This window comes from Pezoporus wallicus, unplaced genomic scaffold, assembly GCF_028554395.1.
Source record: "Pezoporus wallicus isolate ANWC-B61680 ecotype Strahan unplaced genomic scaffold, APGP_CSIRO_Pwel_v1 contig_8232, whole genome shotgun sequence".
NCBI lineage: Eukaryota > Metazoa > Chordata > Aves > Psittaciformes > Psittacidae > Pezoporus > Pezoporus wallicus.
The window spans coordinates 2,034,688-2,055,961 of record NW_026637105.1 but is presented as its reverse complement, the minus strand read 5'-3'; the positions used below and the strand labels follow the sequence as shown (position 1 = coordinate 2,055,961).

General features: G+C 56.7%; 1 protein-coding gene across 1 annotated transcript; it reads left to right on the top strand.

Moving 5' to 3' along the window:
- The first annotated feature begins 429 nt into the window (after window positions 1-429).
- POU3F1 (POU class 3 homeobox 1) lies at window positions 430-2,028 on the top strand. Its single transcript, XM_057403543.1, has one exon. The coding sequence runs from the start codon at window positions 458-460 to the stop codon at window positions 1,580-1,582; it is 1,125 nt and encodes a 374-aa protein (XP_057259526.1). The 5' UTR covers window positions 430-457; the 3' UTR covers window positions 1,583-2,028.
- Window positions 2,029-21,274: the final 19,246 nt, after the last annotated feature.

The following is a 21,274-nucleotide window of genomic DNA, read 5'->3' as shown; positions in this document are numbered from 1 at the left end:
CATGCTGCACTGCACTGCACTGCACTGCACTGTGCTGCTCTGTCCCGTCCCACTCCCTGCCGTGCCGTTCCGTGCCACCGTTGCCGTCGGGGCCAGTCCCGCGCCACGCACGTGCCCCCGCGCGCCCCGGCCCCGCGCCCATGTGTCCGGTCGCAGCTCGGCATGAATGAACCTCCCTCCTCCAATCAGCGGCCGCCCCGCCGGCCGGCTGCACGCGGGCTGCCCTCCCTCCCCTGCCCGCCGAGCTCCTCCGCCGGCCAATCCGGCAGCAGCGGCCTCCCGCCGCCGGCCAATGGCGGAGGGGAGCGCGGGAGCGGCGGGAGGCGCCCTATGGCGGAGCGGCGCGGGCCGGCGGCGGCGGGCGGGCGGGCCAATGGGGTTCGGGGGCGGGGCCGGAGCGCGGCGCCCCGGCGCGCGGCTCTAAAGCGCGGCGCGGCGCGGGGCAGCGCAGACGGGCATGGCCGCCACCGCGCAGTACCTGCCGCGCTCCGCAGCGCTCATGCACCCCGACGGGGACCGGCTGCACCAGGGCACCACGTACCGCGAGGTGCAGAAGATGATGCACCACGAGTACCTGCAGGGGCTGGCCCCCGCCGCCGGGCACGCCGTCGGGCTGGCGCATCACCAGTGGCTGCCCAGCGCCGGCACGGACTGGGGTAGCGGCGGAGGCGGCGGCGGCGGCGCCGCTCATCTCCCTCCCGCCGAGCACGCCAAGGGCGGCCCGCCGGGGCCCCGCGAGGAGCTGTCCGCCGCCGCCTTCCACCACCGCCCGCACTTGGTGCACCAGCCGGCGGCGGGCGGCGCGGCGGGCGGCTGGGCGCAGGGCGGCGCGCATCACCTGCCGCCCATGTCGCCGCCGTCGGGGCAGCCGCTGCTCTACGCGCAGCCTTACGCGGGTCTCAACGGGATGCTGGGCCCGCCGGCGCCCGCGCTGCACCACGGGCTGCGCGACCCGCTGGGAGCCGAGGAGGCGGGAGCGCACGAACTGGCGGCCTCGCCGCCGCCTCCGCTGGGGCCGCCCGAGCCGCCGGACGAGGACGCGCCCAGCTCGGATGACCTGGAGCAGTTCGCCAAGCAGTTCAAGCAGCGGCGGATCAAGCTGGGCTTCACCCAGGCCGACGTGGGGCTGGCGCTGGGCACCCTCTACGGGAACGTCTTCTCGCAGACCACCATCTGCCGGTTCGAGGCGCTGCAGCTGAGCTTCAAGAACATGTGCAAGCTGAAGCCGCTGCTCAACAAGTGGCTGGAGGAGACGGACTCCAGCACGGGCAGCCCCACCAACCTGGACAAGATCGCGGCGCAGGGCCGGAAGCGCAAGAAGCGCACCTCCATCGAGGTGGGCGTCAAGGGCGCCCTGGAGAACCACTTCCTCAAGTGCCCCAAGCCCTCGGCGCATGAGATCACCTCCCTGGCGGACTCCCTGCAGCTGGAGAAGGAGGTGGTGCGGGTCTGGTTCTGCAACCGGCGGCAGAAGGAGAAGCGAATGACGCCGGCCGGGGCCCCGCATCCCCCCATGGAGGACGTTTACGCACAGGCGGACACGTCGCCGCTGCACCACGCGCTGCCCGGCGCCGTGCAGTGACTGCCCGGCCCCGCGGCACCGGCCCCGGCCCCCGGCGGAGCGGCCGCGGGCGTCGCGCGTTAATTTATTCCTCAGACTGGCCCGGCCGCTCCGCGCCCCGCTCCGCGCCCCGCTCCGCGCCCGGTCGCCGGTCGCGCCGGAGCCGCCGCGGCCGCAGCAGCAGTAGCCAAAGGTTTGCGATCTCTAATTTATTCCCTGCGCCCCCGAACCGGCCCGGGCTCGCCCGGAGGACGCTTCGGTACCGTTTACCCGGCCCGTTTCTATTTATTTTCTAACCGTGCGCGGAGCTCTCTCCCTCCCGTTGGTGGGTTCGGTCCGGTCCCATCCCCTTGGGTTTCGGTTTTCGTTTGTATCTTTATTGCAAAACCAATGTAGACTGCGAGGGTACGTTTCTATTTATGTTATAGTAAATATTTTATTACTTACATAAACCATTTACCCAGGAACCCGTCTCGTGTCGTCTTTGCGGGCGCCCAACCGGGGCCGGGCAGCTCTGCGGTGCCCCGTTGCTCCCCCCTTAGCCCGGCGGCGTTTCCCGTCCCCCCTCCCCGCTAACGGCGTCTCAACGGGACTTCTCCGTTGTCTTGTGTTCGGTCTTGCACGGGCACGGACGGCCAAAACCCAGCCTCGGAACTCGGGAGCAGCCCTGGAGCGCGGAGGTTGTGGTTTGACGGTGTTTTACCCATCTTTACCGTAACTTTTTGCGGTCTGCGGTGCGAGCAGGAAACGTTCGAAACGCAGCTTCCCTCCCGTTTGTCGCCCGGGTAAGGGATGTGCTTTGGTATAGCTGAGGAAACTCCTCATTTCTTTCCACTCAAACCCCTCTCCGCTTTTCCGATCCCCCCGCTTTTCCCTTCCGGGGTTTCCTGCCCGCGTACCTTGTGCTTACACCAAGAAAAGGCTGCAGATTTACTCCTTGCGTGCTCTCTTGCTGCAAGAATCCCCTCGCAGCTCTGCTTTAAACCTCTTCCCTTTCAGCAGACCTCGCATGTGAGGACCGCGGTTGCCTTTGCAGCGTCCTTTGCTTGCCGCGGTGTTCTGTGTGTTGGGAGAACTTTTGGAACGTGTGCCTATGCAGAGCTCTTGCAGTGATGAAACGCTCAAAATCGCGTCGTAAAGCCCCAAATTCTTCCTTTTGATTTGTAGAGACCTTAATGCGTTTGAACATCTGGCACTCGGTAGTTTCCCTGCTTGCCTCTTGGTACAGATGTTCTAAAAGAGCAGGTTGGAAAGGGATTTTGTGGTGGCAGCGCTGCCTGCACGGGAACTGGGGCAGAATTATTGTGGAATACATTTGGTCTTTAAAATGTACCTCTAAAACTGAGCCTTGGAAATTAACCCCTGGGAATCCTTCACTGCTGCGCTTTGCTTTGGGTGCATTTGGTGCCTTGGGGGGGTGTAATAATTGATTTAACTCTGCCATTGCAGTAGGTAACGTTACAAACTGTCACACTCTCAGTGTGGCTGTTCACACCAGCTGATACAAAATGCTTCAGTTCCCCGAGATTCTGGTAAACCGATCTTCGAGGGTTTAAAATAAAGTCACTTTGGGCAGTTATTCCTTTAAATGTGATGTTTGATGCTCATAAGGAGGGAGAGAAATGGTTCGCATTTGGTACACGTAAAGCAGCAAATGCTGTGGTTTAGTGTAGTAATAACGTCCCTTGGGCATGCAGAGCACAATAAGAGATCTCACTTAAAGGATTCAGTGTGCATTGTGTGTTTTGTCAGCTTTTGTTCCAGACTTAGAGTCCTTTTCTTGTAAGGAGGCTGCGTTTTGTGGGAAGGCTCAGACTCGGAGCTCGTGTCGGGGTGCTGAATTGCAGAAGTTTGGCTGTATTTACTGGCTGTTTCCTCAGTTCTAAATAGCTGAATGGCTGAGGTGAAGGAGCCTGAGGATTCAGGGTTTGAGTTAATGTATTATGGAAGCATTTAGATTCATTCTCGACTCTGCAAACCTGCCCTGAGCTGGGTTTCTGTGTGTTTCACGCGCACGTCGTGTTTGGTGCTCGGCAATGCTGTAACTGCAGCTTGTGCTGAGGAATTTCTGTGTGGTAGCCAGGCTTCGAGGGACGAAGAAACCGAATCAGAAACAAACAAAAGAGGGTTTGTTTTGTGTTCTTTAAGGAAACAAACTCTCATTCGCATGAGCTTCTCTGTAGCTCTTCTGAACCAGCCCGGCTGGCAAACAGGATTTGTATTGATACTTGGAAGGGAAGGGTCAGTGTTCACATTGCGTTCTCATAATGGATGAGATGTGCAGTGAGTGCTGGGGAGGACGAGCAGCCTTGGGTTGTTGGGTTTGTCAGATTGGATAAGGCGCTGGCAGCCCCACTGCATTAGCTCCTTCGTGCTGTGGAGCAGCAGAAATAAAACACACTTTCTAGATGTTATTCCTGCAGTGCTCAGCCGTTCTGAAAACCAAATGCCCCAAAGGTTTGCCTCTCCGAGAGTAAGTTGTTCGTTTTCTTGGTCAAGGATTAAATAGCAATTACTGCAGGGAGATGCTTTTATTTCTTTTGGTGGTGGTTGTTCCTCACTGAGGTATGAGCTCATCCTACTACAGCAGGAGTGAAGCACACGCAGGTAGGACTGCGATGTCTGTGCAGTAAAGAAAAGCAGATGTGCACAGTTATTTAACAATGCACAAAGTAAATAGTAGGGTATGCAAGGTAGGAAGTGTAGCTAAGAGTTGGGTGAGATATTAGAGGGGTTTTAGGTCTGTGCTGCTGTGAAATCCTTGTAACCCAAGGGCAGAGGGGCTGGGGGAGCTCTTTGCTCTTGGGCACTGCTTGGCCCCAGCAGATGCTCTTCAGAGCAGCATTGCTGATGTGCAGCATCACTTTTGCACTTGCACTTGAGCTGGTGGCGACCCAGTTGCCTTGCCCATGCCGGGCACTGTGCACGGTCCAGAGATGCTGGTGCAGTGTGGTGTCAAACCTTGTGCGGGTGAGGAGAGCTGAGGTGGTGGCCGAGGGGTCCCTGCCCAGCTGGAGCAGCTGGCACTGAGCAAACCCAGCCCTGACGTGAGCTCAGTGCTCCCCACACTGGGGCACAGGCTGTGCGGTGCCTCCTTCCCGGGGCCGAGCAGCCTGCCTGGGCCCAGGATGCAGCTGGTTTAGGCACTGGTGAGCAGTGCTTTAGGAAACCGCTGCTCTCTGCAGTACCCGGACGACCTTCAGCAGGGGCTCGCTCCCCTTTCTTTCCCCTTTTCCGTTTCAAAAGCAGGACGGTCGCTGCTCAGCTTTCCGGTGCTCTTGGGAAAAGGTTGTGGCGTTCCAGTGCCCACCTTCCCTTCCCCATTTCTTGTCTCCGGCCATCGTCGCTGCCACTTGCCAGAGCAGGGAGCGCTCGCGCCGTGACGAGCGCAGAAGTGGCCGCGGCGGCTCGCCTGGCTGGGCACAGTCACCCCTAATTATTGATGCTTTCTTCATCTTGCACTTCCAACAGAATCCAGGCTCTTCTGCTCGCTGCCAGCCCCCCCCCCCCCGGAGCCTGACCCCAGCACAGGGCCGCAGTGCAAACTGCCCCCTCGCAGCCGAAGCAGCAGCGGGACCACTCAATCTGGAGCATCCGTGTTAACACCTCGGAATCTCCTTCCTAACTCTGCCCATCCCTGCTTGCTCTCCCACCCACAAGGAGAGCTCCCGGCACCCTCTGGTTGAGTATCTCAGTTCTGTGCTGATGTTCTTTGCGTATGCTGTGACTGTGTACTAATGCTGCTGTTGGTTGGATGGAGCGGGATCAGCGCCGGGAAAACTCAGCCTTGTTCTTTCACAGGGGCTGGAAACAGGCTTGGGTCATGCCCCCAGCTGTTCACAGCTGTGGAATTGCTTCTCCTTCGCTGCCTGCTGTTATTTCTTATGATGGGGTTGTGGAAAATCAGCACATCCTGGCCAGCAGACTCCAAGCTGGTGCCTGTGGCTTGTCTCGTGTTCAGGACAGGAGTGTGGTGGCTCCTGCCAGCGGGATGCATCCGGCCAGAGCAGCTCCAGGCAGGGGCAGGAGCACACTGAGGGCTTGCTTGGTTTTGGTTTAAAATGCTGCATGTCCATAGACAAGGGTCTGGTCTCACTGAGGTTAACACTGCTGCTTAGAGAGAGGCTGGCCAGGGCCCAGCAGACCCTCCTGCCATGGGCAGCGGCGAAGAGCAGGATTTCTCCATGCTTAACATCAGTGAATAGGAGGTGGGCTCTGCTCAGCATCATCCCTCTGCTTCACGTGTACGTGTGTCCATAGGAAAGGCACAGAAAAGAGCTCATTGAGCCTTTCATGGGAGCTCCTGCTGCACTTAGCCAAGCTGATTTATGGGCGTTCAGCATCTCTCCCACTTGGTGCTTGGTGCTGAGGGTAACTCTGTGTGTGTGTGTGTGTGCACGGCTCTCACCCTTGAGCCGGGGTTTTCCTTCCTCATCCATGTAAACTCTACCCATGGAAGTTGCCTCTGGTTTCAGTTGGAACCAGTGAGACCTGGCTTCTCCATGTAACCCACCGTGCTGGGCATGGGAATGACAAGGCAGTGTTAAAGCACATGGGGGGTGTGTATATATATATATATATATATATATATATATATATATATATATGCAGCAGGTATAATGTGTATGTTGGATCAGAGCTCAGGAATATTTCATGTTCCTTAATAGCACATTACTTTTGGTGTTGGTCAGAATGAGTGTTCTTTCCCGTAAGTGGTTGAGTTACATGGGTGCTCTGGCTCATCCCCTGCTGAGAGAGTTTGTTGCGGAGGGGAGTGGTGTCCGTGCTAAGCTGAAGATGTGTTTTTAGTGATTTTCCTCTTTTCCACCTCTCTTTCGGAGCATTCTGCCCGATAAAGGCATCTGTGCAACTCCTCCAGCAGCAAGGTCCTGTTTCCTCATGGACACATGGACTTCTTGCAGCTCCTCAGGGGCAATCCTGATCGACTGCTTTGCCAGATTATGGACAGCAGTCCCCACAGCCAGAGAACAGTATTCCCTGAGGTTTCCAAGCTGGATTTTCTGCTAATGTATGTAAGAAAGGGGGACGAGGAGTGAAGCCGCTCAGCTCCCTGTCCTGGGAGCTGTGCCCGTAGCAGCTGAGGGCCTTGAAAGGCACCTCACTATGGGATTGATAGGAAAAATATCATCTTGGGAAGCTCTTCCCTGGGAGGGTGCTGAGGCGCTGGCACAGGGTGCCCAGAGAAGCTGTGGCTGCCCCATCCCTGGCAGTGCTCAAGGCCAGGTTGGACACAGGGGCTTGGAGCAAGCTGCTCCAGTGGAAGGGGTCCCTGTCGGTGGCAGGGTTGGGACAGGATGAGCTTTAAGGTCCCTTCCAAGCAGACCCAGTCCATGATAGAAGGTGTGGGAAAGCCAATGGGCATTTTCTCTTTTCACTGTAGGGATTTTCCTTCTTTTCCCTGTGGAATTTTGTCCTGCAGGTTTTGATTGCCCGCAGCTCAGTGTATCAGTGCCTCTCACTCACCCTAGAGCTGCGCAGCTTGGAGATGATGCTGGATCTTAACTCTGTAGCCAGCCGAGCTCTGGGAAGTGGATTTGATGTCCGTGTCTGCATCTTTTGCAGTCATTGAATCACAGAATGGTTTGGGTTGGAAAGGACCTTAAGATCATCCAGTTCCAACCTCCTGCCATGGGCAGGGCCACCTCACACTAAACCGTGCCACCCAAGGCTCTGTCCAACCTGGCCTTCATTGGTTTGAAGGAATCAGGCCATGTACTTTATAAAATGGACGATTAGCTTTAAATTGGGACAGGTTTTGTCGGTCAAGTGATGAATAATGTGTTTCTATATGATTTTATAATGTGTTCTCTTCAAATAAACCAGTTTGGGCAGTGGGAGCTGCGCTACAGGAGGGGGCTTGTCAGATTTGCTGCTTTCCTCTAAACCAGTATTGGAGCCCCTGGATTTTACTCCCAGATCTGTTGATTTCCTCGAGGATGATGAGGAACGTTCTGGGGTGGTTTTGTCTTCTCCCAGTGTCTTTGCCTCTCCAGAAGCGATGCAGTAAATCTTTCCTTAAGTTGCAAGGCTGAATTCCCATGGACCTCGGCCAAAGGAGCTGTAGCAGTGGGAGATGCTCCCTGGCTGGTGGGTGCGAATGGAGGGGGTTTGGTCCCACGTTGCTCCAGTGGAATGAGCATCTCCATGTGCTGGGTCCTGGCTGGGGGGGGATAGGAGCAGCCTCAGAGGCTGGCTCAGCCTCGCTGGTGTTGGGGTCGGTGGCATGAAGACGGAGGGTATTGAATGGCTACCTGGAGTGTTTGATATTCTGCTTAGTGGAACACTTGTCCTGTCTTTAATTACTATTTCTAAAAGCACCATGGGATGGGAAGCAAAAGGCAGAAATAAATAGCAAAGGGTGATCAATTGGGCATGAAACCCTTGTTATTGATCACCTTTAACCTCTGCTTAAACTAATGACAGAGCTACCATTTAACTGTCCCCAGGCACAAAGCGCATCAATTGTCCAAGTGCCACATAAATCACAGCGGGCTGCGGTGCATTGCCGAAGGGCCGGGAGCCAGCCTGCCCTGTGGGGAGGGTGAAGGTCCTCAATGGAGCTCCAGGGGGGCACTGGCCTGTGCTGGGACACTGGAGCATCCCCAGCTGGTTTTCCCAGGTAAGCTGCTGCTCCGTGAGCCGATCTTCCACGCAAAAAAGGCTCCCAAGTCCCAGCAGTGGACGCGGTGCAGGGCTGCAGGAGTGACAGCATTTCCCTGCCTGCCTGTCCCCAAAGAGCTAAGGAAAGGTTGATGTCACTACAGGTGCCCTCCATGCCTGCTCCCCACCTCCAGGTACAGCCCCTGCGGGATGGTTCTTGAGGCACGGTGAGTTTGCAAGAGGAAGGACTGGTGGGACTGAGGTGAAACAATGATCCCATAGCTGAGTATTGGAAGCGGCAGAGTTGGAGGAGGGAGTGACATTGCCGGGCACAGAAAGGATCCCCTTTTCCTGTGTGCCTTCCATCAGCTTCCTGGACCATCAGCTGTGCTGGAATTGCCCTTTCTCTCGGGTATAGGAAGTGTGGAGGGAGAACTAAAGCTGCGCGATCGGCAACGGGGGGGAGCTCAGCGCAGCCCTCCCGAAGACCAGCAGTAATGTTCATTACCATTCAGCGTGCAGATAATCCCTTGCAACCCCAGCCTGGAGATGTGCCAGGGCTCGGCACAGAGCGATGCTGTCTGTACCGCTTGCAGCACGGGGAGCGTTTCCGAGGCCGCCTCTGGCGTATGGCAGCTTGGAGCTGTCAGCAGGACATCCTGCTGTGGTTGGGATGCAGGGAATGTGGCTGTGTCGTTAAAGCAGGGGGTCTGCTCTGCACGTTTGGTGCTCCAGACAATCCGGAGGTGATCTTTTCCTTGGTGGTCCCGACTCTTTAGTTTTGGGGGGCTCTGTCGGCACGTTCCAATCAGCTGCTGGTTTGCAGAGCTGTTTGGTGGCCGCTCACACTGAGCCCTGGGGAGGGAAGATGAGCAGCGTGTCTGCGTGTTATCCCTCTTGGGAAGCTCTCGGGGTTCCTGCTGTATCCACGGGGAGGAGGAAAAGGTCCCCTCTTGTCTGTTGTTGACTGCCTGCGCCTGGCGTTGCTGTGCACATCCCCGGAGGTCTCCCTTCCAAGCCCCTGGATTGATGCCTCCTGTGCCTTTGTGCTGCCATTTGGAAGGTTTCTCCTGAAACCTTAAAAATTATTTGGGTGTCCTCATCCATCAGCTATCGGAAACATTATCGATAACACAATCATTCCTCCCTCCGTCCCTCTGTTTCCCTTTCTCTCTGCTGCAGATGCTGTAATTTGTCACTGCTGCCCCCTTGGAATGCTGAGAGATTGGAATCTGCTCAGGTGCAGCTCGGGAGCATTGCAAAGGCAGCACAGGGAAGCATCCTGCATCTCTTGGACCACCGCATACAGAAGGCTTGTCCACAGCAGAGGGACAGTGATACAACCCTGGCGAGATGGAGCAGCCCCACGAGTACTCAAGCCCTACCCTGGCCAGGCTGGGGGCTCAGGTTGGTCAACTGAAGTGCTGCTGCTGGTCAATGGAGGAATAAGCCATAGGTGTCATTAGCTTTAAGCTGGTAGTTAGCTTTCACTCTCAGGCACTTCCAAGGCCTGGGAATCTCGGAGCAGAGGGACAGCGAGTGCTGTCCTATAGAGTCCCCCACTAAGCCTGGCTCCTTGTGCAGTGCTTGGGAAGGATTTGCCCCTGATGGGGGCTATGGTGGACACCAGTGGCTGTGATCCCCGGTGCAGGGAGCTGGTCTCCATGCACAATAACATCTCCTTCCATGTGAGCGCAGAGGGGCAGAGCTGCCAGCAGCTGCACGGGGAGCTGGGCATGGACTCACATAGATGGAATGATTTCTCCTGCCATTCATTCAGGCTTTCTGTCCGCCGGCTTCCCTGCTCCTCTGTGGAATCCGGGCTCCACACAGGGAGCATTGAGCTGGCCGCGGGCTCTTTGCTGCGCGCTGCTTCGCACAGATGTCCCCGAGCAATGCCATGAATTGTTGCTCTATAGTCACTGAGCTGTTTGGGAAAACACTTCAGATAACTGTCCTACGCACTGGGGTGACTGAATTGATGGCATTTGAATGGTCAAAAAGATAGTGTGGATTGCAAACAATGCTGTCCCTGTAACGGGCGGCAGGAGAATTCCAGCTGGTATTTTCATTGTCAATGAGCGAGCCCAGGGGCTGTGCAGCCCTGGTACCTTGGAAGGGGCTGGAGAAAGGCACAAACCAGCCTGCCGCTTCCTCCCCTGCACTTTGCAGATGCCAGGGAAGGAATGCTCGTAGAGCTCCACAAGTGAGACACTGGGAAAGGGGAGGACCGTGGTGGTGCAGTGCCATGAGCCTTGATGTGCGCTGAGCGCAGGAGTTCCTCCTCCTTTGGGTACCAAGGTAGCACCTCTGAGGATGCCCATGAAGGTGGGAGCAAACTCTGTCCCTGGCCTTGGACACTGCCAGGGATGGGGCAGCCACAGCTTCTCGGGGCACCCTGTGCCAGCGCTGTTGTGCTGCTGGGGATGCAGCCCGGGACGCGGGTGGCTGCCCCAGTGTGACAAGAGGAGGGCTGAGCACACCTGAGCTCCGAGGAGGGTGCTTGGCAGGCAGGAGAGCTTTGTTGCATGTGGGCCTGGCAGGGCACAGCAATCCCAGCCATACATCATCGGGAGGAACACGCGCTTGGGTAACACATTAGAATAATACATTATTAGAGCACTGTTGCTATGGTGATGTATTAGGGCAATATATCATTAGGTACCTTCCATTGATGATGTATGACTCCGAACGTGGCTCCTGCCAGCACCAGCACAAGGGCCACAGGGGAAGTCCTGTCTTCTTGCAGAAACTCTACCCTTTCCCTAAGGAAAATAATCCACGTGTAATGGCCTCACTAAGGGAATACGGGGCAGGGGCTGGCGTGGGGCGCTTCTTCTGCTCTCCCAAGGCTCTTTATGGTGAGGCTGTTGGGATGCTGCACTGATGCTCTCCCTCTTGGCCCTGGGGGGTCCTGGCATGAACCTGAAGAGTTGAGCCCAGGAGAGGCTCCATCCAGCCGGGTGCTCAGGGACCCCCGTGGTCTCTGCAGGGTTGCAGACCTTTTTCAGCTCAGCAGGCCGAACAGATTGCTTTGGCGACAGAGGCTCCAGAGAGCAGAGTGGGAAAGCAGGCAGCTCTCACTGCGAAGCACGCGGCGTGCAGGAGCTGTAATCTGGTGTTAATTAGTGGGGACGAAAGTAGCAGGGTTAATGAAGTTTGCAGGGATGTCAGCGCTGAGCGCCTGAAGACACGCAACCGGAGCAGAAAGACAAGAGCCAGGTGAGCCAAGGCTGCCCTCAGCTGTGATGTCCCCCTCTCCAGCACTGATTGAGAGCTCGCACATACCAGCTCCTGGGCTCCGTTCCCAGCAGTGTGGGCCAGTGGTTAGACCACTAAAGAGCCAAGGCTGCCCCCACAAAGCCCTGCAGATGCACACTTCCTTCCCTTGAAATCCCTGTGGGCGCAGAGGCTGCCCACTGAGGGCAGAGGGGGCAAGAATAAGAGGCTTTTGTGCAGCCTTGAAGCGTGGTAGATAATACTGCCCTGGAACTGCCCTGCTGCTGGGTCCTGCTCGTAATAATGATGCGTGAGACACTTTAGGAGAGCAAGGCTGCGGCTGCCCTTGATGCCAATGCTTTTAAGGGTTCAGTATGCTGCCCTGCTCCCAGCCACCATCTGCAATGCTCTAAGCCAAGGCTGCTTTTAGCTTCTCAATCAATTGCATTCAATTAAGTGATAACATGAGGCTGTGGGTAGAGAAGTGATTGCTTATCCCTTAATCAGCAGATTCTCCCCAGGTGGGGCAGGGTGTTTTGCCACCCGGTGTCTGTGTGGATTTAGGGCAATGTCCTCGGGATGGGAGTTTGGGTGAGAGTTCTTGGTTCGGTCCCTTTTGGCTGGTCCTCCCTGTCCTCACTGGTGAGATCAGGGAGCATCCTGCTACACAGGCTTGGCTCTCTTTGCCCTCTGTGCACACTAATGTTGTGCCCTGAGGGTGAGCAATGTGCCATTGGGGTTGCTGCCCCACACTCCTGGGAGAGAGGAGCAGCAGCACAGAGAGGAGGCTGGGGATGCTCAGCACCGTGGGCGCAGCCAGGAGCAGCCGCCTCGGGAAGCAGAGATGGGTTTAGTTAAAGTACCCTCTTTTATTCCCCTGCTTTCAATGCCTTGTTTCCACTGGGAAATGCTGCCAGCATCCACCCTGGCATGCCTGGGAGCTGTTAGGGAGGCTCTGGGCATCTTGGTGAAGCGGAGCTGGCTCTGCCCCTCTCCCCACTCCTGGCCATGGGATGCGCGGAGCACCTCGGCTCTCTGAGGGCAGACCTGGCTGTGAGGGATTTCAGCTGTCAATAACCATCAGTGTCAAAAAGGACAGGAAAAGGTTATTTACCAGCAAACAGGCCAAGAAGCAGGACTGCAGCAGGGTGATGTGTGCTGCGGCCACGCTGCCAGCGCTGCATCCTGCAGGGACTCGGGGGGGGTCACAGCCACCACTCCAGCACTGCCCACATCCCCACACCATGGCTCAGCCCTGCAGCCCCGTGCTGTGCTCAGGGCCAGGCTGGTGCCAGCAGCAGCCTGAGATAGCTCCCGTTTGCTCTGGTGTAACCAGGGCTCTGCAGCAGTGACAGCATCCTCGGAGCAAGTCAGCCTTGGATGGGGCTGAGGTTCCCAAGTGGGCTCTGCGTGGGGGAGATGTGGTCTCTTTGCAGGGACCGGGGGCTCTTTGGCTGCCAGGGAGCTGCAGAAAACTGTTTGTGGGTGCGTGTGAGTGTGTGTAACGTGGTGGGGGTGAAGAGAACGTCGGGCAGAACAGGAATTGAAGAGGTTGTTGCTTTTCGAGGTAATACCAAAAAGAGGAGAATAGCTCCTGGTCAGCCTGGAGAAGAGAAGGCTCCTGAAGGGGAGACCTTAGAGCAGCTCCAGTGCCTGAAGGGGCTGCAGGAAACCTGGAGAGGGGCTTGGGACAAGGGATGGAGGGACAGGCCAAGGGGAATGGCTTTAACCTGCCCGAGGGGAGACTGAGATGAGCTCTTAGAAAGCTCTTCCCTGCTCCAGTGGAAGGGGTCCCTGCCCGTGGCAGGGGTTGGAACTGGATGAGCTTTAAGGTCCCTTCCAACCCAAACCATTCTAGGACCCTATGAATGCTGAGTTGCTGTTGAATTGTTGATCCTTTTCTGGTTGCTGCCTACTAAAACCCTTCATGTCCTGGTGTTCATCCTCTGCCTGTGCTGCGCATGGGGCTGGCTGCAGCCCCGCTGATTACAGCTGTGTAAAGTCCCACCAGAGGTGGGGAAGGATCCCCGGGAAGCCCAGTGCTGGCTCGGGAGCAGCACAGGGGACAGGCTCAGGACCTCTGGTAACACTCCTGTTGCTGTTCCCGTAGGAGCGTATAATGCACGGAGGCCTCGGGGATGCCATCAGCACATCCCTGGCATGCTGGGAGGTTCTGCATCCTTCAAACCTGTCCTGATGCTGCAGTTCAAGGTGCTCCGGTGCTGTACCCTCCCTTCCCCGCCCCCCCATCACCTCTGATTAGAGCCCTCGGAACAAACCTGCTGATGCCTTTCCCAAGCTCTCGCCCCCACACTTTTGCCATATAAATCACTATAATTAAAGTGTTTGGAAAATGCTTTGGGAGCCCAGACAAGCAGCCCCACACCCAGCTCGGCAAGCCCGACTTCCTGCTGCGCCCAGCCTGCTGCCCTGGGCGCCGCATCCCTTCCCTCCCAAAGCAGCCGGCAGGACCGGAGCGAGGACCGTTCCCAGGCTCTGCTCGCCCGGGGCTGTGCCTTCAACCCCGCTCCTGGCTGAGGCTCTGCACTGAGCAGCTCCCCCAGCGCAGGGGAGCTCAAGAGATGGGGCACAACCCCCGGCACTGCGAGCGGAGCTCGGGGATGCCCATGAGGGTGCTGAAATCACTGCTGTTCGCATCTCTCTCCTGTCAGGTCCGAGAACTGAGCTGCTGGGCCCTGCCTGCGGAGGAACTTGGGGCCAAAACCGCATGGAGAGGGCATGGAGGGCACAGCACATCCCATCCTGCCCTGCCCCTTCTGCTCATTACAGGGGAGCGAGCCCCAGCAGCCCGTCTGTGGTCCCTTTCTCACTGATGTGGAGGAGCCCCGGGGGGTGTGGGCATGGCTGGTGCAGGCACCGGGGACTGGCAGAGCCTGCCTGAGCACCGTGGCATGGTCACAGCTTGCCCCCCTTCAGCGCAGCTCCGTGGGGCAGCAGCAGGTCCCATCGTGCTCTGAACCAAGAGCCCAAAAGGTTTTGTCCCCATCTGTTTGACTGGGAGTCCTGCGGGAGCTGGGGAGAGGCACTGCCGGGGGGATAAAAGCCATTTTTTTCAGGCTATGGGCAGCAACATCCATGAAGCATTAATTTTTAACAGGGAGCCCCTGGAGTGAAGATCAAAGTGATTACGTGAGGAGGCAAAGGGAAGGAGCAGCAGGCGCGGGGATGGGAGCTGCCTGCATGGGAGCGGGTGTGCGGCGGCTTTCCAGGAGCTCCTGAAGCAGGAATGGGCTCTGTGCAGGACATGATGCCCTGTACAGGGCAGCTCCTGGCGGGGGGACACTGGTGTCCACCTGCAGGGAGGGGGGTTCTGGATGCAATCGCACCTTCATCAGCATTGGTGCCGAGGTGGGCACCAGCAAGTGTTCCCAGGCCCTTTGTCCCCATTCCCAAGCCCCACGGATCCCTGCCTGCTCGTCCTCCTCCCTCCCGCTGTGCTGGGCTGACACCAGCCGTGCCCTGTGCCAGGAATCATTGAGTCACCCGGACTTTCCTGTTCTGCTCCCAAAAGCCCAGCTGCAGCCCTGGTGCCACCCTCCAGCACCTTCCCCAACCGCTGCTGCTGGGGTTGAGGGTGGGGAGGAGAGCACCCAGCCTGCTCCCCTGGGTTCAGCTCCAGAGAGGGCAACCAGCTCCCTGAGTGCTGGCTGCCAATAGCTGGTGGGGATGCTGCTGGGAGCAGCTAAGCCAGGAGATGCTGTCTGAACAGCAGTGATGCTGTCTGGTCCCTGCCTGCCCCATCCCCTGCCCACCAGCACTAGGATCACCGTGCATGGGCTCTCCTGCATCCCCTTCACCTTGATGCTCCCCCCTCAGCTTCCCCAGTCACCCAAGACCCGCACATAAGGGTCTGTGGGCTCTCCTTGGGCAGTTGCATCAGGGGTATTTCACAGGCTGATGAGTCCATGATGGTCTGCCTCTTGCTGCCACGTCCCTTTGGCAGCAGGAAGGGCTCAGCAGCCCTGCTCTCCGTGCAGGCAAGAGCTCGCCTCCTGCTTGGTACTTTTCACCTTTAAATAAAAGCAACCCAAGTCTCCTCTCAACTCTTCTCTGGGCCTTGGATTGCCAAGAAGTGATTGACGCATTTAATAGAGGCAGTGGGTGCAGAGGAATTTGGCAGGAGTCCATCCTCATGGTGCACAAAGGACACTGCCATTCCTGCGCAGGTTTTCTGCGCTCCTGCTCCCTTGGAACAGGCTGTCCTGGGCAGGGAGATTTCACACTCACTGGAGCACCCTGTGAGCTCCCTGGGGAAGGGGCAGGGTCTGAGCCATGGGGCTGGAGGGGGGTATCCATGGGTGTTTGGGGCAGACAGGGGTTTGCAGTGCACAGCACTGAGGATTTTGAGCTCTGAGCTGTGAGGAATCCTGTGCCCGCACCGAGCATGAACGGGTACGGTGGATGCTTGCATGTTTCTGCAGACACACGCTCATGCGTGAGCCTGCACGTGAGAGGGTTTTTTCCTTACCTTTTCCTTACCATGCATAGACAAGTTTGGGAGCAGCCTGCACAGATTGCATGCAGCACGCACACGGCTGCATGCGTGCTCCTAAACACACTTGCATGCACACGTGTGTGCTCATGTAGGTGCTCACCCCACATGGCCATACGTGGCTGGCACAGGCTGCATGACACTGGCATGGCATGGAAATGTCAGGCTGAGCTAAGCCATTGCTTAGCAGTAAATAGAAGGCATGACTTCACTCAGCCTCCCCGCAGCAAGGGAACACGTTGTCAGCCAGCCCCGAGGTTGAGGCCAGTACAGTGGGCAGGCTTTGGTTTCCCCAGCCTTCCTGGGTGGTAGCAGGGTGACCCTTGGCCAGTCCTTAAGCTCAGGAGCAGAGTTAGGAACAAAGCCCCCTGTCAGTGTCTGAGCACAGTGTCTGACCTCGGCTTAGCTTTATCCCGTTGAAAGGCCGGTGCAGATAAGCACTAATATCTCTCTACAGCACAGGAAGCTCCCTTGGGTGTTTTCAGAGGGGCACCCATCGCAGTTATCCCTAGAGAGTGACTTCCAGGAGCAGGCTACGTAATGGGTTTCTTGTGCATTCAGCGTGTGCATTGCTCATCCCCTGGAGCTTCCCATCTCCAGATACAAAGGGCAATTTGTGAGGCTTACACAGGCTTATTAAAACATCATTGTGAAAGGGCGCCCTAAATACCTGGACAGAAAGGAACAGATTTGTCCCATTAACCAGAGACACGCAAGTCTCGTTTCCTCTTCCTCGGGTCTTCTTCCCATAGGAGCGCGACAGTCCCTTCCTACCACGGGTGGAAGAAAGCCTCAGCTCTCTGGGGGCTGTGCTGGTTGCTGCAGGCAGTGTGAGGGCTGGGAGGTGAGGCAGGGGAGCTGCTGGTGCTCAGATGCCTGGCACATTCTTTGAAATAAGGCCAAATGAGCAGCATTATCCTGAGAGCAGCGCAGCCTGAGCCTTGTTTGTGTGGCCACGGCAAGTGTGGGCTGGAATACAGCTCGGGCCATTATCATGTAATGAACGCAACAATCGCTCCGTAAAGGGGGGGAGAAAGGGCTAGGGCCAGATAGAGACTTAAGAATAAAGGCTTGTTTGGGAGAATTATTCACTGGGTCCCTGCTGTAGGTGGACGGCAGCAGATTAGAAGGAAACATTATCTCTCAGGGCAAGTTCAGAAGGACAAATGAAGCCAAACTGGCAGGGACCGAGGCTCTCAATACATCATTCTCTTTGCTCTACAACTCCGTGAGAACAAAGTGCTCAGTGTAAATGCTCACCAGGGCCCTTTTTTCCCCCTCCCGGAGGACCACAAAAGTTCAGCATGAGACGAAGGGCCACGTGTTGGCTATTAGTCCACTACAAAGAGCGTTTGAGTTTGGAAGTTAGAGTCTCATAAAAACATTATTGTCTGCATCCCGGGACATCGGTTTGTTAGGGCAACACGGGCTGAAAGTATGTGCCCCTCTGCGCAGCTGTGTGCATCACGGCTCTTGGCATTGCTGGCCCACCTAAGGGGCTACTTCAGGCCACCCTCCCCAGCCTGGCTTCACCCTGCCTCCGGCCCTGCAGGGAGGGATTCATGCCCTAAGGAGCAGTTGGGCTGATGGGCGTTGTTGCAGTTGGAGGTTGTACCTTACCCAAAGGCTGTTCATACTACGTGGAGTGAGGCACTGCGTACCCTGCAGCCTCCATCCTCTGCTCACCTCCATCTGTAGTTTATATGTTCAACCAGGTTTGAGGCGAGGAAGGAGCTCATAACCAAGTAAAATGCCAAGGACTGAGAGGTCCTGACGCTGGGGTCATGGTTTTGCTCTTGGGGACCCCCAAGCATCTTTCCCCTCAGCACTTCCCTTCTCTCACTGACGCCTTGGGCAGGGGTGAACCTGCTCCTCGGGGCTGCTGTGGCTCAGCCTCCTCCAGCCTGGAACAGCAGAACGCAGCTGGAGGTGCTGGAGCCAGCCTGGGCTCTGTGAGCGAAGCGCAGGGGATGGCAGCAGGCGGGCCATCAGAACACAGGATGTGACAGTCCCTCCTGGACTCGCAGTCTGGAATCAGCAGCGTTATGGACAGCATCTGCGAGTGCATCTATGACACTTCTGGGTTGTGAGCTGCTTGCTGCCTGCCTGGTTTAGAGTGGCTTTGACAAAAAGCATCCGCATGATTTTGATGCAGTTAAGCCCATGGCCAGGCTTTATGAGATGCTTGGCAATCTAGGGGACAGTTTTTAGAAGCGTTTTGGTTTGCGTCTGGGTTGCCTTCCAGCTTAACAGGATGAGCAGCTTTGGGCTCAGGACCGGGAGGGAGGTTTTAAGGACTGTCTCTTTTGGAGCAGGGAATGTGGGACTCAGCGGGGCCACTCCGGGTCTGTGCCTGCCCCAGGATGGTGCCGTGAGCTGCAGACAGGCAAGTGAATGTGGTTCAGAGCAATGTGCATTGCCCCCAGCCCTGTTTGTCCTCCCAGCCTGCCAAGGCAGCTTCCACGCCGCAGCCTCCTCCACCTGCGCTATGAGGAGTGTGTGCTTTTAAAAGGCTAAAAGAAAGGTGGAATATATTATCTATTCAAAAAATCAGTGCAAATATTAAAGAGCCTGCACGGGGAAGTGTCTCTGATGATGGCTTTTCAGGACTGTGGGAGAAAAACCCATCCAAAGGCTCTGTTGAGGGGTACGGCCAAAAGGGAAGCGAAGCTTTGAACTTGTTCAAAGCCACGGGTCTTTGTGGGCCTGCAATGGGAGGCAGCCGAAAGGTCACCAAAGCAGCTCCACAATTTAAATAAAAGAACGTGAATCCCAGAGAAAGCCTTTTGAAAATGAAGGCATCAAAGGTGCAGACAGATGTGGGACGTCTGGGTGACAGAGGGAGCTCGGCCTTGGGGAGTGTCTGCAGCGCAGGCAGAGGACCGGTACCCCGGGTGCTTCCAAGTGGTGCATTGGTGAGAGCAGGGATGGAGAGGAGCCTCCATCCCCATGTCCACAGGGCATGGAGCAGTCTGGACCCTAGAAGACCCTCGTGCCCTGCCCCACCAGTGCATCCTGGCTGTCACGGGCCAGTATCACACCCAGGCTGAAAGAGGTGGCTCTGGAGAGGCTGGGAACTGGGGGAGACTGGTTTGTGTTGAAGGGACCTCAAAGCTCCTCCAGCTCCAACCCCTGCCACGGGCAGGGACCCCTTCCACTAGAGCAGCTTGCTCCAAGCCCCTGTGTCCAACCTGGCCTTGAACACTGCCAGGGATGGAGCAGCCACAGCTTCTCTGGGCACCCTGGGCCAGCGCCTCAGCACCCTCACGGAAGAGCTTCTGCCTAAGAGCTCATCTCAGTCTCCCCTCGGGCAGGTTAAAGCCATTCCCCATCATGTTTGGGGGACCCATCTCCTGCGCTCCCGAGCTGTATCAGGGCAGGGCCGCAGATCATTAAACATCCTTTGATTGATAAAAGGGAAGCAAAACAGTTGGCGGAGTTATGTAATGCAGCTCTGTTGAAACAGTGCAGGGAAGTTGCCTTGTGCCAATAAATCAGGCGGCGGCCGCGGCGCAGCAGATGTGAATCACACCTTGCTTCATATGCCCTGCGGTGTTTTCCCTTATTGTTCCACTTTTAAAGATTGATGGCACTCGGAGCTGAGCATTATCTACGCTTCCATTTCACACTCCTTATCACAAGGGTTTATTTGCCCCAGCATAATTAGCACGGATCAAGTTTTCCAAGCGGCTCGGCAGGCGCTGCTCTGCCCAGGGTGTCCCAGTGGTGCTGCTGGGCACACTTGACCCCCACAGCATCCTGACCCTGCTCCGAGAGGAAAACCAGGGCTGGGAGCACCAACCGGGGTGCAAGGAGCACCCCCGGACCCATGCTGCTGCCTCACTCCCTGCTCCAGGACACCCATCCCCATGGGAAGGGCAATGGGGCAGGGCACTTAAGGACATGGCTCTTGGGAAGGATGCAGCAGCCCCACTGGTGCTGGCTGCAGGGAACCAGGGTTCTGCTCCTACAACAGGCACGGCACAGCTCTGGGACCCACACCGGGACATCCCTTTGGGTCCTGGGGGTTGACAGCAGTTGGGTCTGCATTTGTTTGTAGTCTTTAAACACAGGGAGAGAGGGGGCACTGCTGTCATCTCCTCTGTCAAGCAGAACTGCAGCTCAGAAACGAGGTTTTCCTGCCCTTTGCTGCCAGGAAGCCCCCAGTTCTGGCACAGCATCCCTGCAGAACACACCTGCAAAGGGCTGGGGGTCTCTCTGGCTGTAAACAGGAGGAGGAAAGGTTCTCACTGCAGTGGGTGGACCAGGGCAGGTGCTGGTACTTACCCAGGCTCCAGCAGCCCAATCAGCCAAGGCAGCAGAAGCTTTAAAGCCCCTGCTGTGGGTGCTGGAGTGCAGATAAATAGGCCTTTAGTTCAGGTTGCTCTTTGGTTTTGGGCACTGGTGGCCAACAGAAGATATGGGCATGGAGTATTTGGTGCCTGGAGGGGTAAGGGAGGCAGGTTCCTTGTCCCAGGAGCCCAGCCTGGCTGTGCAGTGGGAGGGCTGGAGGAGGTGGTGGTGGTGGTGGCCAGGGAAGGGAAGGAAAACCTGCTGGCATCTTCCACCTGCCTTATCTGGGACTGCCAGTGTGTGGTTAGGGCTTGTGCAGGCTGCATGCGCTGCGTCCTGCGGGCTGTGGGGCAGGAGCTGGGGGGTGCTGCTGCTGCCTGGATGCAGCAGTGGAGGTGCAGCAGGGCCGTGGGGTGCCTGTTGAGGGGCTGGGCTGGCGAAGCCCAGGGAGCAGGGTGCTAGATGCGATCAGGCCGTGATCGTTTCTCTCATGAAGATAAACTGGCCATTGTTGCCAAAAATAAATGTTAGTGTTCCAAATCCACACTTCAATAGCACCAGCTCATTAGAGATGCATATCATTTGGCTCCGGTCCCACACCTTCCAGCTTGTTATAAATATGCAGTTGCTGCTGGCTCTACCCCAATCATCTCTGCAATCAGAGCTTTTAATTAGGTTAATTAAATTGTATCAAACCTCGCAGGGACGCAGTTCACTGATGCTGATGAGGCAGCCAAAACAGACCTTAACTCTAGCTCTAATGAAGGCCCTGCTGCAGCTAATGACAATGCATAATAAATTAGAGCTTCCCTAGAAAGGTGCATCAGGGCTTGTGCTTCAGTAAATCATGATCTATATGCACTAAGTTCCTAGTTCAGTCTTTAGGTCTGCCAAGCCAGGGCCAGCCTGGGAATATGATCTCACTGAATAATGGGCTCCTACCTGCTCGAAGCAGCGCTGCTCACCTTGGTGTTCTCAAGGCACTAAAGGCTTTGGGTATGTAACTGTAGAGATGGCAAGCAAGCATCAGCTGCTTTCACCTTGTGCAGTATTGGGTCTGCTCTGAT